The sequence below is a fragment of the Podarcis vaucheri genome, assembly GCF_965113315.1.
Source record: "Podarcis vaucheri genome assembly, chromosome: 3".
NCBI classification, from domain to species: domain Eukaryota; kingdom Metazoa; phylum Chordata; class Lepidosauria; order Squamata; family Lacertidae; genus Podarcis; species Podarcis vaucheri.
In genome coordinates this window covers 39,068,322-39,086,995 of record NC_138761.1, presented here as the reverse complement: position 1 = coordinate 39,086,995, position 18,674 = coordinate 39,068,322, and the positions used below count along the sequence as shown (strand labels likewise).

Sequence of the window (18,674 nt, the reverse complement as noted above, 5' to 3'; positions counted from 1 at the left end):
TTATTCTTTATTTGTCATGAGGCTCTTCATTGTGCTTGCTTCCTCTCTAGAGTATGTTAAATGACAGTGGCTGTGTTCAAACAGTCTCATCTGGGCTTAATAATTCTTATGTAAACTATTGTTAACAACTTCGCAAAAAGCCAAGATCTGGTTTAAGGTTGTGGCTCATTTTGAAGTTAGTAGCCGTAGTTAACTGTTTCAGAGTAAACAGGAAGCTCTGGTTAATTAGAGACTTCCTGGTTTGATGGCTCACACTGAAAAAGGAGTGAAGAGGCTGCATGCACAGGCAAAAGGCTTGTTCAAAACTCTCTTTATTAAGCCAAGGCCACTATCTGCTCTGCATGCACAAACAGCAGGGGCAAGATTCTCAGTAGTGGAAGCCCTGTGCAATGACTTGACTTGCACAATGGGGTCCCCCCTCCTTAGTCCCCCCCCCCGTGCCCCCTGTGAAATTGGCTTGGGGAGTTCAGGAAAACCCCTAGAACAATGTATTCCGGGAAGAGTGAGGGGATCATTGCTTCTGGCAAACTGAAATGCTTCCCCTGACGGAACATTCACCTTAGCACAATGTTGTATTCCTTCCAAGGTTTCTCAGATACCTGGCCTTTATCCTTCCTGCCATGCTGTGAACTTTTAACTCTCAAAGTAGTGTCTAAGAAGTGTTTACATTTATAGCATTGCGTCTCTGTGTTAGAAGATTTGCTTTTGCTTCCAACTTCAGTGTTAAGTGTCACTTCACTTACTGCTCATCTCCTGGATTGCAAGAGTGCCTCAGGTGGCACGGGCAACAGGAGTTTATGGCACACTTTGAGAGGAGCAGGAGGACTTCCGATTCTTGGCTCTGATATCGTCAAGCCTGAACCACCAGCCCCTCTGCTGACATGCCAGCAGACTAAAGGAAAAACTGCCCCCAAGGCTCTGGTTGCTGCTTGAGTACTGTAGTGACTGCTTAAATTATACTTGTAGTTGTCTAAATTTGTGACCCATGTCCCAAAAACTGTTAGTCCCTGTGATTTGTAATCTGTTCTAAGGAGTGCTGCTTTTAGATGTTTTCCTGGTATGCAACATGGTGACAATCCTAATAGATTTGGATCCCCAGAAATACAGAATGTAAGTACAGTGAACGCTCGGGTTGCGAACGTGATCTGTACGGGATGCACGTTCACAACCCGCAGCAGCACGTCTGCGCATGTGCGGGTTGCAATTCTGTGCATGCGCAAAGCACGATTTAGAGCTTCTGCACATGCGCAACGGCCGAAACCCAGAAGTAACCCATTCCGGTACTTCCGGGTTTCGGCAGTCCACAACCGGGAAAAAACGCAACATGAAGCGTCTGTAACCCAAGGCATGACTGTACTCTAGAATCTACCTTGGCCTCTTCATGACCTTTAAAACACCATTTAGATTGCTGTCTTTAACTCCTGGAGCTAAAAATTATTTTAAAGGCTTAGGTCTGCATAATTTATAGATTGCCATTTTCCATACATCCTACTTTGATGTATTGCTTATGCTTTTATAGCTTCTGAATCCTAATAATTTAAGAGAACCCAAAAGATCTCCTGCAGGTGAAAAGCAGTTGTGCTCTGATAATGCTTACGTTTGAGTCAAATTTCCTTCCCTCTTAATGCTTTCAACAAAGAAATTAGACAACTCAACCTTCTGCTGGCAAAAAAAAAAATATTTATTTTAGTGGGTGGTGGGAAGAATGCAAGTCTACATTGTCAAAGGCCATCTTTCCTGGATTCCTTTGGCTCAGGCCTTCTTCACCATGAAGAGGTGTTCACAGGACATTTACCTTCTGTGTGCTTTGGGAGATGACACTTGATGAGGGTTTTTGTTGTTCAGTGCTAACAGTGGGGCATGGCTACTTCTGTTTATTCTCAAACCTTCCACAGAGCTTTCATGATTATGATTTCAATATCTTCCAGATCCATCAGCATTATAGCTACCATTTCATCCTAGGATACTAGTTGTATTTAAGAGGGTTGTAGGACTGGCCGGGGGGGAGCCACCTCTTAACAGTTTAGTGGAGATGAGAGCTACTGCAAATGCGCTTTAAACATGAACAAGGCATCTCTTTGCTGCTGAAATATTTTCTTGTGTGTGCTCACAGTCTCTTTTCCCCCATTCTCTTCTTTTCTGTATAGGTTATTAACTGCTGACAAGAAATTCACATCTCATAAATAATGCTTAAGAGCTATTGCCATATAAATTGAATGTGTTATGAATTGTGATGGGGCTTTTTGTAGTGTGCTGTGCCTAGAGCAGTAAGAACAGAGGGTGTCATTTTCATTAATTTCTAATGAGGTGCCAATTAAAGGCAAGGAAGGCGCTCAGAAGGGAAGAGTCATAGAGCTCCCCTGAATCCTCTATCCTGGGGCTGTCATAGGAACATGCCACCAAGCCTTCCCTGAAAATTCCATTAAATTACAATCTCATCTAGTGCACACATAGACAAATTCAGCTTTCCTTTGATCTTCAAAAGAGCAATTTGTAAGATGAGTTCTGAGCTTTCTCACACAGCGAACTGGGAGAGGTGAGAGGAATTGCTAATTGCCAATGCACTTTGCAGGCTTTGGTGAGGAACAGAAATGTGAAAGCAGATTTTCATTCTGCGTCTCTCTGACTGGCTAACCTTTAAATCAACAATACTGGAGCAATGCCACTTTCCTACAAGACATTTCTACATGGCAGTTACGCCAGCCAAATGTTCAGACAGTGATAATTTCAAAGCGTTGAGTGGAGTGTTTGGGGGCTTGGCTTCGCATCGTGGATACTCATTTCATAAATGCACTATTAGTATCAAGTTTCAGTGGGCAAAAGTTCAACTACTAACATAAAAAACATATTCCACAATTTTAAAAAGAACCCTGCTAAATCTGAGCTGTTCCAAAAACCCTCTTAAGTAACAATATTAGTTCTAGCTGGCCACATTGTCAAGTCACACAGAACTATGGCTTAGCTTGATGTGCATATGGGCCAAAGCAAGCCTTGGGCTCCCTCTGTCTCCCTTCTTCCCCTGTTGGCCATGCAAGAGGAGAAGAATGAGGAGTTCATAACTTTTTTCTTTCCATGAATCAGTTTGTAATGTTGGCACGACAAACTGTGGTTAATGGTAACTGTGGTTAATTTCAAAGAAGTCAATCATGCTTTCTGATGCTTTCTTTTTGAAATTAACCATAGTTTCTGGTTTGGATGACCCAGACACCATGATTAACTAAAAACAGAAATGAAAGCTTCCAACTCTTCTCTCAACTGTGTGGGAGGAAGGGAAAATGCAGGTCACATTAAACCCAGGATTTTAGCATGATATGTGAATGCAGCTGTTGGCTACCTGATTTGAATTCAAGATTTAATGTTCACATTATAAATGATTACATTAGCTGTTGCAGTTGCCATAGCATTGCGCTTGAAAGGGAGATTTTAGGTTGCTTGAGTTTCAGGCTTGAGACATATTTCCAATCTTGAAATCAAATTTCATGAGCAGAAGTGCTCTTCACCTCTTAAAACAGATTCAAGGCCATTTTCTTCCCTGAATCCAAAAAGTGATTCACTGATTATGGATTTTATTGGAAATTTTTTTTAATCAGCCGATTTTAGTGGAAAAGCTAACTTTACCAGTTTAGTTTAGTTTAGTTTAGTTTAGTTTAGTTTAGTTTAGTTTAGTTTAGACTTAGATTTTTAGGACGTGTGAACATTGAGCTGATTAACAGTGAGCTAATCCTACTAAGGGACGCGGGTGGCGCTGTGGGCTAAAGCCTCAGCGCCTAGGGCTTGCCGATCGAAAGGTCGGCGGTTCGAATCCCCGCGGCGGGGTGCGCTCCCGCTGCTCGGTCCCAGCGCCTGCCCACCTAGCAGTTCGAAAGCACCCCCGGGGGCAAGTAGATAAATAGGTACCGCTTACCAGCGGGAAGGTAAACGGCGTTCCGTGTGCGGCTCTGGCTCGCCAGATGCAGCTTGTCACGCTGGCCACGTGACCCGGAAGTGCCTTCGGACAGCGCTGGCCCCCGGCCAATAGATGTGAGATGGGCGCACAAACCCCAGAGTCTGTCAAGACTGGCCCGTTCGGGCAGGGGTACCTTTACCTTTAATCCTACTAAATCAGAGACACTAAAGACACTAAAACTCACAATTTGAAAATTTTAAAGGTTATGAAGGATTGGATTTACAGTGACTTCCTAGAGTGGCATGAAATTGCCAAAAACTCTTAAGCTGAGCTGCTTTCTGCAGTAGTAAAGTCTTTACAAGGCTTACAGGAATTGCTTAGGGGATTGGTAATGGGATGTGAAGCATTTCACCTCTGTCACCATGTCAAATCCAGCACTGGTCAGGAATGACAGGGAAAATTACCACCATCTGCTGGCTCTTTAGCAATCCCTGTACAAAGCGTATGCAGCTTTCAGTCCAGTTCATAGTGGTCATACATGGCCATATCAGAAGAATGACATTCCAGCTTGAGTTAATTGGCTATCAGTATCCAGAAACCACACAAATTATGAAAACTAAGTATTTTTGGTACTGAGCATGTGATGTAAAAATGCCCTAATGTTCTTTATTGAGCTATTTCAAGTAACTGCTAATGGGCAAAGCATATTAAGATGTTAATGAATGCATGACAGTTTGATAAGTTAATACATATGGCAACATCAATATGTGAAACAATTGTACCTTTTAATTTCTAACGATGACCTATTGTTTAAAGCACGGATGGAATCCTTAAACATGTTGTGCTTTGCATTAAAGGCTTTCACAGCATATATCCAAAGAATCGTTTAGTTTTTATCTGCATAGCCCTGGAAGATATAATCCCTAACCTCCCATAATATTGCAGAATGCCATATAAGCGTCATTGCTCAAGGGAATGCTGTTTCAATTAAGCAGAATTAGAAGTGTACTTACTTTCATTGGAAAGGTGGCACACCCTTAAGATACAAGATACTCAGGCTGCCCAACTTAAAACCATAGGGATTTCCTTCTCATTAGAAACAGATACATGTGCATTCAGACGGAGACCAGATGGTATAGATAAGCTTGGTTGGGTTTATTCAGAGGACATTATGTTGAAGAATAAAGATAAAATACCTTTTTCAATTTTATTTTTAAGAAGTAACAAATAAAAACAAAACAGTTGTGTAGCATTACACATAATGATATAGCTTAGTTCAATAAAACACACAACACCAACAGAGTTAAAAAATGCTCACCACTTTCCCAAACAATATTAGGTTGCAAGCAGGAAGTTGATTAAACACTGCCCATACAGTTTCTTCTGCTGTGGCATTCATTTCTTAGCTCGTGATGCACAGAAAAAGTTGACCTGAACAGGTGGTGAATCACCTGAGTCTGTACCTTTTCAAGTTTCAGCCTTGCCTTCTAGAGAAGCCCGGCTTGCACTTTGAGAGTTGTTGGAGTAATATACTGTGAACTACTAGGCATGATTGTTGGCAACTATTAAAAAGCACATTTTCTTTTTGCTTGCACATGGTAAATGAGCAGCTTTTTTTAGTAATAGAAGTGGGGCATGAGGTAACCAAGTCAGCCCATTTGCAGTGAGAAACAGTATGGTTTTGGGACAGAGATCTGGCAGGTCTGGGCCATCAACTTAATATAAACCAGCCTTCCCCAAATTGGCGCCCTCCAGATCTTCTGACCACCAGCCATTGTGGTCCAGAACATCTGGAGGGCACCAAGTGGGGGAAGCTGATACAAACCTAAATAGCCTGGATAGCTTTGTTGGTTACAGCATAGTGCTGATAACACCAAGGTTGCAGGTTCGATACCTGTATGGGACAGCTGCATACTCCTGCATTGCAGGGGGTTGGACTAGATGACCCTCAGGGTCCCTTCCAACTCTATGATTCTAGTCATTCTCAGCTTTGGTTCCCATCTGCCTAAATGAAAAAAGGATTCCCTTGGGAAAAGTACAAGGTTGTAACCACCTTTCCTAATTAGAAGGGCTGTATAAAAGAAAAGGGAGATTTCTCAAGGTTTGAAAACATTTCCTGATCAGCAAAAATATAACATCAGAAACAGACTGTATTTTTCCGTGTATTAGACAAGGTTTTTTGACTCAAAAATCATGTAAAAAAAAAACTGGGGTCGTCCAATACACTGTTAGAGGCATGGGGGAGGGGGGGAGAAGCGGCGCGCCAGCCAGTTGGCAGGAGCACAACTTCCTCCGATGCTGCAACGAGCGGGAAACGATCTAGGGAGTGTTTTCTGCCCACCTGGGGAGAGAGGCTCAACAACTTTGAGCCATTTCCCCTCATTTTCTTAAAATTGAGTCCCCAAAAATAGGGGGTGTCTTATACATGGGGGCATCTTATAGATGGAAAAATATGGTACATAATATCATCTGTGGATTAAAATTCCTTTTAGTACATAATATTCCTGAGGTAAATTCTCTTTGGCCAGAGTATGTCGTCGTTCAGAGCCTAGAATGCAGGTGACAATTTTCGCATTGGCATGGGGAAAATGCTTTTAGGAGAGAATGTGCTTAGAGCAGGCTGTTACTGAAAAACAAATAAATAATGAAGAGGAAATGGCTAGGTGAATTGAAAAGTTTCCCCTTCATAATCAGCAGGTCTTTGTAGTACTTCAAAGTTAGCAATTAGAGTTTGAGAATGAAATGTGTGTGTGCGCACACACACCTCATAAAATCCACACTGGACTTCTAGCAAAGCCTGAGGTACAGCTTCACTTGTGGCCTCCAGTCAAGATTTTAACATTGCAAACTTGCATGAAGTTTTGTCTCTGTTTTTTCAACCATCATGGTTCCTGGATTAGAGCAAAAATAATTAAGTACACACACACACAGACACACACAAACACGTACGTGTGTGTTTGTGTGTGTACTTTATTCTTCATGCAAACTTCATGCAAAACTGTGTGTGTGTGTGTGTGTGTGTGTGTTATAAGGTAAAGGACCCCTGGACAGTGTAAGTCCAGTCAACGGCGACTATGGGGTGTGGCGCGCATCTTGCTTTCAGGCCAAGGGAGCCAGCGTTTTTCCACAGACAGCTTTTCAGGGCATGTGGCCAGCCTGACTGAACCGCTTCTGGTGCAATGGAACACCACGACGAGTGTCAGAGTGAACGGAAATGCCATTTACCTTCCCACCATAGTGGTACCTATTTATCTTTCACTGGCATGCTTTCAAACTGCTAGGTTGGCAGGAGCTGGGACAGAGCAACGGGAGCTCATTCTGCTGTGGGGATCGGCAGCAAGGCCAAGAGCCTCAGTGGTTTAGACCACAGCTCCTACTGCGTCATATACCCAGCATGTTAGAACTGTTTCTGTGAAATTATATATATTAATATTCTTCTTTGTTTAAAAGAGCTGAAACTATTGTCCAGACTTCAATATAAAGACTCATAAGTTTTGAGGGCAGTGGTAGTATGTGAACTGTTGTTGCCGTTGTAGTACTTATGTCATGGGAAGGCACTTGCAGCTGAACTAGTCTAACCATATGTTAGCAGAAGAGAGCAATGTACAGATACAAAATCTTAGTTGCTGGGCCTGGACAATATATTGAATGAGGAGTGCAAGCTTCATTTGAATTAGATGACCTATAGATCTGAAATTTGTTGTGCACTGATCTACTATATCTGCACGCGCACAAACCACACCCATGTGCGTGTATGTATATAGTCCAAGGCACATGAATATTCTCTGCTTCGTGACTGAGGGATTACTATACTTCAAACTATTAAATTAGATCCTAACATAAGGGTTTGAATTTGGAACACATAGACCAAAGCTCTCTTTTTACGAGAAAATATTTGATGATGGTGGAGGAACAAATTGGGCACATTTGCTTGCTAATGTATCAGCCACTTTGACACAGGTGATGGCTCAAATAGTTTCCATTGCAGCAGATGTTGGTAACTATTTTTGTCAAGAACATAGCAAAGCTTAATTGCAAATACACTGAAATGTTTAAAACATGAATCTGTAAAGCCTGTTACCACTCCTGAGGTTAAAATACATGGACCTATGTAAATGCCTCTGGAGCTTCTGTAATAGACAAAGTGTCTCAGCCTGGAAACTCGGCATTATTTATTCTTGTTCCTTATTAATGTCTTATCTGCCTTGCATTTTCATTGGGCTGAAGCAAAAAACAGATGATACACATATATTATCAGGCTGCCTAGTACTGCTTACTTGTTTTAATTAAATTTTTGGATACACTTTGGCTTTTTAATTAAATCCTCAGTGTTGGGGAGGCATGTTAGTGTAGATAAATGCTCCATGCAGAGACTTCTAGAGGTATAAATACTACTCCAGGAAAATGTTCTATGTCCACAGATTGTAAGAGATGAGTCCAGAACTGAGGCTCAGTGAGGTAGCTCAGGGTAAGCTCTGGTAGTGTAGCTGTGTAACAAAATTCACAGCTATTTTGAATTGAGATAAGGGGCAAGGGCCTTTCATGAAACTTTCATCACTGTAAAAAAGAAGGACAAATTATCAGTCATTTTGATGGCATTGCTAGGAAAGAGGTGCAAAAGTGTTTGAGTCACCCCTGATTGAAGTAGATGAGGATAGGAAACATTTCCCTTACTCTAAATGAGCTTCATTTGCCCTTAGTGACATTGCCATGGAGCCAAATCTGATTGACCATGTAGTGCAGTGATTTCATTGCATCCAGAATGTGACCCCTGATTGGCCAGGGTAACTTGAGGAAGCATAACAGAGAGAACACAGTTGACTTAAATAAGCATCAGTGACTGTGAATAACTGCAGAGAAATATAGTTATGATGTCTCTGAACTCTCAAAAGAGAAGCAGGGAACATCCAGTCCAGGCCTACATCTACTCTGAGATACAGGTATGCTGAGCTGCTTCCAGAATTATTAATATAAGGTCTGCCTTGTAAGTAGAGGCTGGTTGTCATTTCACAATTAGTGGTGTCATTGTTATTGTGGAAAGTTGCAGTATACTCCCCACCGCTTATCCATATCCTAGTATAGCCAGAGGAGGGCATATATTGAACTCTTTGATAAATCCTAGTTCAGGTATTGTTCATACTGTATTGTTTTGGTTATCAGTAGTATATCTTTATTCCTCCTGTCTCATATATGTTATTTTATATTGCTGCTCAATTTTTATTGCATTTATTTATTTCATAAAATGTATACACCGCTTGATTGTAAAAAAAAACACACACCTCAAAGTGGTTTGCAAAGAAATATAACACAAGGGTTAAACCATAGTAAGAAAGGCACCATAGGCAAATTAGTTTCTTTAATGAATTTATCAAGTATGTACTGAGATTGAGGTGATGTTCTGGGTTTTGTCACACAATTAGAGCAGTGCTGAGATTAAGCATCTCAGGCTTTGGTGGCCAGCTCTGTTTTGGAATACCAAGCTTTTTGGTGGTGATCATTTCTAATTGTTCAATTCCTGGTAGCAGATTTCTTTTTTCTAAGTTAAACATTCATTCTTCATTCACACTATTCACAGTTGATTCATAGTTATATCGAGGGCATTGAAAACAGATATACTTTGAGAAAACTAAAGGCAGTTTATAAAGAAAAGATATAGAACTTATACTTAGAAGTTTGACTGGCTGCATTAAAGGCCTCTTATAAAGAGGAAGAACATAAGGAGTAGATTGCACTACTTGACATAATGAGGAAAGTGCATGAGCACATACATCATAAAATGCTTACCGAAAGCCGGCAACTAGGGCTTAATGGGGGAGTACATGCTTTGCAATGGAAAAAGATCCCAGGTTCAATTCCTAGAATTACCAGGTACAGCTCAGAAAGGCTCCTGTCTGAGAAATAATGTATTAAGGTTTATTATTTCATACTCTGCTTACTATGCAAAATCTCTAAGTGGTTTACATAGAACGCAGTAAGATTTTAAAAAATCTCTATCGCAACCAAAAATACAAATCAGCCAATAAAAATATCAATAGAAACATTCAGTAAATTATCAGTAAGACATTAAAACAAAGCAGTGTGTTGAGTCTTATGACCTACCATCTGTCAGTGTAGTCAGCATTGAATTAATGGCCTGATTGAGGCTATGGCAGCTTCCTTTTTCCGTAACCATTGTTGCTGCTACATTCCATCTTTTATATGATTAGTATTTTCACATCTACAACTTTTCATGAGGGCATGAAAGGAGGTCTAGGAAAATATTTAACATGGTCTATATCAGGGATGCGGAACCTCCAGTTGTTTTTGAACTAAAACTCGCATCATCCTTGACTATTGGCCATGCGGCTCAGGCTAAGGGGAATGATGATGGACTCCAGTAACATCTGGGTGACTGCAGGTCACCTGCCCCTACTCTATATTCTGATCCAAAGGTCAGCATTTCATGTCATGTTGAAAGGCTGCAATAAGTTATGTGCTTATATTTTGTATTTCTCTCTCACACACACATACTTATGTGAAAGGAACCTCCAGTTTTCCATGGTGGCCTTGCACCATTGAAAGCTCTTATTCTTTTAGAATGATGCTTTGCAAAATGGCTGCCTTTATAAGAAAATAGCTAGTCATATGGAAAATTCTTCACTGTACTCTTCTTGTTGTTGTCCTGCAGTACTTCTGCTCATACATCTGGGATGGGGTAAAACACATGCCCTTTTTCTTATCTAGAAGTGAATTGTAAGCAGTGGGTAAGCTTTCCAGAGCTTTGCGGCAGGAGCACCTACTTTGCATTGTAGATATCACATGCTTGCTGGGTGACTCCATTAAGAGATATGTTGTCTGCAGCATACAAGCACTATGGATCTAAAGCATGGGTAGGCAAACTAAGGCCCGAGGGCCGGATCCAGGCCAATCGCCTTCTAAATCCGGTCTGCGGACGGTCCAGGAATCGGCATTTTTTTACATGAGTAGAATGTGTCCTTTTATTTAAAATGCATCTCTGGGTTATTTGTGGGGCCTGCCTGGTGTTTTTACATGAGTAGAATGTGTCTTTTTATTTAAAATGTATCTCTGGGTTATTTGTGGGTCCTGCCTGGTGTTTTTACATGAGTAGATTGTGTGCTTTTATTTAAAATGCACCTCTGGGTTATTTGTGGGGCATAGGAATTCGTTCATTTCCCCCACCCCCTCAAAATATAGTCTGACACACACACACCCCCCAAGGTCTGAGAGACAGTGGACCGCCCCCCTGCTGAAAAAGCTTACTGAGCAGGTAGACCAAGGGAAATATTCCAGGCATCTCTTTCAGTATAATTTTCCTGTTGTGCCTGCAGTTCATTTATGATTTCCTTGGTAGTTCCTCATAGGTATGCAGTTGAAAAGAAAATGCTTTTTTGTTTTTTGATTTTTTTAAACACACACACACATATGAACACACTTGTGTGGGTTTTGTTTTTTCAAAAAACAAAGCTTGTGGAATAAACACATTCACCAAAATACTTGAATACTTGTTGTGCAACCCGTGGAGCAACACTATATGAATATCACAGGGAGGAAGTGAAATGCCTTGGGACCTGCTGATTCAATCTAAGGCAGATTGTTTTTAATATGAGAAACTATAACTCCAGCACAAATGAGTTAACACTTCCCTCTGGCATTTCATTCCAACAGGCGAATGCCACTATGTTGGCAAAATCTCATACTTTATTATTTGCCTCGAAATTCATTAAAAAATACATTTGAATAAAAGTGTATATGAAATTATACACATGGGTGATTTACATGTTGGAAAACATGACCTTTTGAATTTCAAGACTACAATTAATATTTTGGGTGAGCTATGCAAACTAGACTTGCATCATTATCGTCAGATCCTTCTTGAAAAATTCATGTTTCACTTCAGTTCCAAAGTAACATTTCCTACAGAGTATTTCTCTTTCAGGAGCATTCTGGCATTCTTAACAGAAAGCTTGATGGTAGAACCAGCCCACTCAGTTCCAATTAAGGCATTTCAGATGAAGCTGTATAGTCATTCGTCCGGCTTGTCTCAATTCTCCTACATTATTGGCTGTAGGAGGAAGATGGGCATTGGTTTGTCTGTTACATTACTAAAATTGGGTTGAAAGTATTGCTTTGAAATGCTGGCTTTGGAGTGAGGGTAGAATTGGACAGAACACACAGTGTTCTAAGGACACAGAAGAAAGCAGTAATTACGGTTTGTGCAAGGACCGAGCTGTCTAAAAGCAGCAAAATAAATTTATCTCAAGTTTAGATTCTGAACTGTTGTGGGAGCTCTGTTAAACTGGACTGTAACATAGCTTCTCATAGAACATGTATGTGGATCTGGGTTGGCATCACTTGTTATGTTTAGTGCTCAAATAACCCAATGTTCTACAGTGGAAGCTTTGCTGAGAGTTGTTTCTAATGAAAATTCAGTGGTTGGTCCTACTGTTAGGTGATGATGGTGATGATGATTTATACCCCGCCCATCTGGCTGGGTTTCCCCAGCCACTCGGAGTGGCTTCCAACAAAAGATTAAAAATACATTAAAACATCAGTCATTAAAAACTTCCCTAAACAGGGCTGGCTTCAGATGCCTTCTAAAAGTCAGATAGTTGTTTATTTCCTTGACATCTGATGGGAGGGTGTTCCACAGGGTAGGCACCATTACCGAGAAGGCCCTCTGCTGGTTCCCTGTAACTTGGCTTCTCGCAGTGAGGGAACCGCCAGAAGGCCCTCGGCGCTGGACCTCAGTGTCTGGGTTGAACGATGGGGGTGGAGTTGCTCAAACTGGTTAATTGTTGAAGAAACTTCCAAGACTGATTGAATAGATTTGTGTAAATACTGTTTGCTGTGGGTTTTTTAATTGCTTCCTTATCATTTAATCCTTATCATTTAATGCCTTCCTTATCACCTTGGAAGGTGGCACACTCTCCTTCACTAGGGAGTTTTAAGCAGAGGTTGAATGGCCATCTATCAGGGATTATTTAGCTGTGATTCCTGCATTGCAAGGGGTTAGACTAGATGAGCCTTGTGGGTCCCTCCTAACTCTAGAATTCTATGATTGCATTCATTGATTCTCAAACTGTTGAGTCACCAAACTGACACACACAATTTCTATTTAAAAATGCTTTTTAAATAAATTAGCTTGGAACTTTGAATTTGGAACAGCCACACTTCATCATAATCATCACAATTTTTTTGTAGTTAATGTGGTCTTGGAAACTGATAAGTCAGTACCTCTTGTACCAGACCCCTTGACCTGAGACTTCCTCTGTGATCCCATGAATGGTGCTTCCTGAGTCAGTTTTGTAAAGCAAAGTCAAGCTTCTTGATCTTCCTTTATGAAGCTGCTGTTCTGTGGAAGAAAGAAAGCATGCCAGCCATTCCCAGCTCAGATTTAATTACTTGAATCATAACAATGAGAAAATATTCTCCGCCTGCAGTTGCTTTGCTCTGCCACAGGCATGGTGGAAAAAAGGTTAAGCCCCTTAATACATTTGTGTGTCTGTGACAATTGCACCTTAGGCAATGGGTCAGTAGGCACAATATCAGTCAGGATTTTGTTTTGCTGTTGAGCTATAAACAGCTGATACTTCCTAGAAAGCTATTGTCTGTAACTTTTACAAGTGCCATGAGCTTACAAATGAGCTTTTGGCCTTTGCCAAACAGCTTTCCATGTCTCTAAATGTCATGTGTGTAAACAGCCAGATTTGTGCCTGTTAGTAATTCAGCCATGTGGTAAGAGCTCAAGTATACCTGAAGGAGCGTCTCCACCCCCATCGTTCAGCCCAAACACTGAGATCCAGTACCAAGGGCCTTCTGGTGGTTCCTTCACTGCGAGAAGTTAAACTACAGGGAACCAGGCAGAGGGCCTTCTCGGTAGTAGCACCCACCCTGTGGAACACCCTCCCATCAGATGTCAAGGAAATAAGTCACTGTGCAACCTTTAGAAGACATCTGAAGGCAGGCCTGTATAGGGAAGCTTTTTAATGTGTAATGTTTTATATATATGTTGGAAGCAGCTCGGAGTGGCTGGGGCAACCCAGTCAAATGGGTGGGGTACAAATAATAAAATTATTGTTATAAGTGGTAAGACAGTTGTGAGCAACTCCTCACATGCTTCAAAATTAATCATACCAAATCATAACCTCTCATTTGGGAGGCACTTAAATTGACTTGTTTTAAATTCTGGCTCAGTTGTTTGAAGCTGCTTACGCTAACCAGCTTCCATGGCTGCCAGGAGAGGTCTGAATAGCTGGGTTGAAGGGAAGGAGTTTTTTTAAAAAGAAGAAGAAATATCTCAGTTAAACACTCATGACCAGTTCTACAAAAGTCGTTGGTGCAAAGTGTTACATTTTTCTACTGCGGAGTGGACAGTTGTTCTACTCAGATTGTAAATTACTGCCGGAAACAGTCACTTTCTGTGAACTCTATATCCTCATGTGTCATGGGAATATGCTATGAGGAATAAATGGATTAAAACTTTTATGAATCCATACTCTACCCACAGAGATTCTTCATATGATTTTCTGCTATACACTGTTTTTGCCTCTTCCCAATAGGCCGTGTTTCAACACTGGCTCTGATTGGATTATTCAGTCCCTCCTAATAATGCCTTGCCCCCAGCGGCGGCTGCCCATTGTCTCTCTGCATGAGTTACCAATCTTGTCTGGTCCTTTTCAAAAGAAGAGACATGTGCACAAACACAAGGGATTGTTTCTGTGAAGGCAGATAATTCTTATTCTAAACATAAACCTTGTGAATGATGGCAGGAGAGTACACTTTCATTTCTAATCCAGAAAATAAATTATCAGAAATTCGGAGAAACACTGACATACCATTGCATGAATGGTCGTTAATCAGAATGGCTGTCATTTGCCTTAATGTTTGCGCATATCTCTGTTTAAATGATGGATGCTTACAAATTTCTCCCCACCTGAATATCTTAATGTTGATGCTTCAAATTGCCTAGTCTTATTTGTGGAGCAGGATCAAAGCCTAGGATGCCGATATTCTTTCCTTCTCCTGTCTGGACGATGTAGATACCACTACACATGCAGCTTGCCAAAGCTTTAATTTCATTTTGTTCATTCGGATCATTTCCCCCTTTTCTTCCTTTCGGATATACACAAGTGCTTGTACAAGTTGATAAAACATGGTGCAAAAGGGAATCTGGATGAGCTTGTCTGAAACATGCTGTACTGTTTCACTGATCACTTGTGTGCATCAGTTATGTAAGGGAGAAAAGTAGAAGAACAAATGGAAAGAAGAAAAGCTGCTGCAAACTGCTGATTGCAGAAAATTCCTCCATGCTTAAATAGGAAGGAGCAGAATTCCAGAATGAGCAAACCCAAAGAATACATATATCCTCTGTTTCCATCTATTGAGGCTGTGAGTGCCATTGCTTATGTAGCCAAGCAACTCCACTCACACAGGAGGGTGATATGAGGTATGGGGAAAAAGACTGAGGTATGAAAAAATCTTTAGGGGAGGGGAATCCTAAGGGGGAATTGCAAATACAGCCCAAAGTCAACTGGGTACTCAGTGGCCACCAACTGCCTGCTGTTAGTCAAGGGATGGAAAATAGTGGGTGAGAAGGAATGGAATCTTGAACATAGACTCCACACTGCAGCATTTTGCTGCAGCTCCCACATCCAAGAATGCCAATGTTCTTGGATTTGCACCTCTGTTCTGGGATTTTGAAGGTATGCAAAGACTTCTGTGTTCCAAGAATGCTGCACTGAAGCATACATTCCTGAATAATACATCACAGTGGCACAAAACTATTGCAGTGCCTTCAGTTTTGAAAGTTTCTAGGTATTTTTAGGTGAAGCATTAGCCTTTGTCGATTAGAATTTCAAATCAGTAGGAAGTGTAAAATTTCATGAGAGAGGTGAAGGTGACAAGAACTTGAGTGGAATTCTGTACAGGAATAACTGTGTCATTATTAAGGTTAGTTTTGAAGTGGCTCCAAATGAGTTATCTGTAAAGAAACAAATGTTTTATTTAAATTTGAATCGTGACATGAGCTGCAGATTATGGGTGATTTGAACTCTTGTGCCCTTTCACTCAGAAATAAAGTTGACAACCAGCAACGTTTGCATGAAGCCAGGGCTAAATTTAAAATGTCAAGTGTCCTGATTTTAGATGAGATTATTGGCTCTGCTCCCAAGCCCATAAAAACCAGGAATATTTCCTTTAAATGTTGCCACTGCGGTCACTGAATACTTATGGGAGTCTGTGTTCCAAATTAATTGTGTGTGTAGTAAAAACCCTTGTATTAATTTTTGGAAATTTAAAGATTCCTGCCCTAAGGCTGTGTTTGGGGAGGGTTTTCTTTCACTTTAGGCAGTGAAGCAGGAATTACTCTAGCACTTCTCACAAACAGTTTTATTGTAATCATATTCATTCTAATTACAGATAGTTACATTATTTTTAATGTACAGCTTACCCTTCCTTCAGTGTTGCTATTCTCATGCTGCAACATTCCTACGTGGAGATTTTTGTGTGGAGAAACACTCAGTCATGTGAGGCACTCACTTGCAGTGTGACATGGCGAAGCCGATATTCAATTCATTATCACAGTGGCAACTGGCCACCAGCAGGCTTGTGAAAAGCAGCTGGGGGCGCTGTTTGGATCAGGAAAAACTCCCCTACTCGCACTGTGGTCTCACAGTTTACCCAAATGGCTGCCTTTGAGGGGGGGAAGAGAAGATATCAGTAGAACTGACTATGAACTCCCACATTTTGTCTAGCTTGGTTTACTAGCCTGGCTATGCTCACCGTGCTCTAGTAATCTTCAAGTCAAGACTACAACAATGCATGGGACAATACAACAATACAACAACAATGTGGGACAGCCTTTGAAGACTTCTCAGAAACACAGTTGCTACGTTACTGATTGAGGTCCAACAACTATATTGGTACCCAAAGGTCTGTGTTCTCTCACATAAATCTCACATAGTCCAATCATCTAGTTTTCTACGTGGGTGTTGTTTTGCTTTTTAAGAGCACCTACCTGCAATCTGAAGTGGGTACAGTTCAGCTCAAGCACAGATTTATCTCCTTAGTAAAAAAAACTAGATCTAGTGTGGAAGGCAGAATGGAGCTTCCTTATGATGTGATCAGTCATAATTTATGTGTGTGAACAGTGGACTTGATGCAAAAGGCACAAGAAAATGTTGTATGTAAACAATATTCATTCTCGTTTTGGTTGTATAATTTTACGGATGGTTCTAAGGCATATATGGCAGTTTGAAAATCACTTCGGAGAAGTCCTGCTCTCTGAGGCTCATTTCCCAATTAGAAAAATGAACAGCTTTATATCCTAGTTTCTCACTTCTGATAACAGAGACTCCCTTCACTCTTTGTAAAGGTTTAATGGCAGGCTGTGTCGGAGTATGAATAGCATTCCTTCTCATCTTGTCCCTGCACAAATCACTGTTCTTCAGAGGTTCTCTGTCAGGAGTGAGTCAGGGCCAAACTAGATGAGATGCCATTAGCCATTTCATGGATGACGTAAATTGAAGGTGCAGAGGCCCCAATCTGGGCCGATACCCTGACAGGGAGGGGGCTTTAACCCTTTCCCCATGCTTCAGTCCCAATCTGGGACAGGAATCCCACACCTGCTGCTTGCTTTAGGGCACAAAGTTCCCATTAGAGCAAACAGGTAGGTTCTTTCCAGTACAAATAATAGGCTCAGTGAGGCTGATCTAGGCAAAGCAGGATAAAGTCTCTCTATGTTCTATGCCAGGATCCCAGTCTAAAACAGCCTTCCCCATGCCTGTAATTTATAAAATTGCTAATTGTGCAAATGCAATCATGTCAGTTTAGCCCTTAGCAATATTTTTTGCACTTGATGCAGCAAAGTGGTCAGCCCCAACAGAAGCTGACTAGAAAGCTAAAGCAATGAATCGTGTGGAGATGCAACAGACAGCTGTCTCCAAGTGTGAGCTCACAGGAGGATTTGACTGTTAATTAATTCATTTATTTGTGTGGAGCCCAGTTTGTGAACTGCAACCCTAGATGTTGCGGTCTTGTTGCTCTATAGAATTCTGGGTTTTAATGCTGTGTTCTCATTTTTCTCTTTCTCTTTCTCCTTCCCCCACTTTTGTCCTTGCAGGTTACGTGTTCTGTATGTTGCATCGCCTGCCTGAACAGCACGATTGCACATTTGACCACATGGGACGTGGGCGTGAAGAAGCCATTATGAAAATGGTGAAACTGGACCGGAAAGTGGGGCGGTCATGCCAGCGCATTGGCGAGGGCTGCTCCTGAGTTGCAAGACTCTCTACAACCAAATGCCGTTCTCTTAGTTCACTAATGTTAGCCTTATTTAGGACAAAGTCAGCCAGACACCTTGTACTGGGCAAGTTTCAGACTACAGCCAATCAATTTCCTTTCTTTAGCCAACCATCCTGGTACTGTAGTTTAGGGGTTAATGGTGATTGACATTGATTTCTGGCTGGTTGTTAAGGTGCCTACTAGCCACCATATTAAAAACGAAAAAACAAAAACCATGAAGAAATATTTTTGAGCATGGCTAGTGGATTTTAACAGAATTCTAAAGGCTTCTATTATTGCAGGAGTCAAGCTCTTAAAAAAAGAAAAAAAAGCCTTATGCTGGTAAGCTTCCAGCAGCTGAGTAGAAACTGATGTAAAAGACTGCAATGTGCACACCTGTCTGGAAGAAAGTACCCTTAATAGCCTGGTTTTCTTATCCTCACTTCTAGCTAACCTTGAAGGGGTGAAACTCTGCTTAGAGCTGGCAGTGTAGCTGCTGAACCTAGAA

At 41.2% G+C, this 18,674-nt stretch overlaps 1 protein-coding gene across 1 annotated transcript in view; it reads left to right on the top strand.

Annotated features, from left to right (window-relative positions):
• ZFAND3 (zinc finger AN1-type containing 3) overlaps positions 1-18,399 on the top strand; it is a 135,171-nt gene extending 116,772 nt beyond the window's left edge. Inside the window, exon 7 of the mRNA XM_082214900.1 lies at positions 18,006-18,399. Coding sequence (XP_082071026.1) covers positions 18,006-18,160 — 155 coding nt within the window. The 3' untranslated portion in view covers positions 18,161-18,399. The remainder of the gene's footprint in view (positions 1-18,005) is intronic.
• Positions 18,400-18,674: the final 275 nt, after the last annotated feature.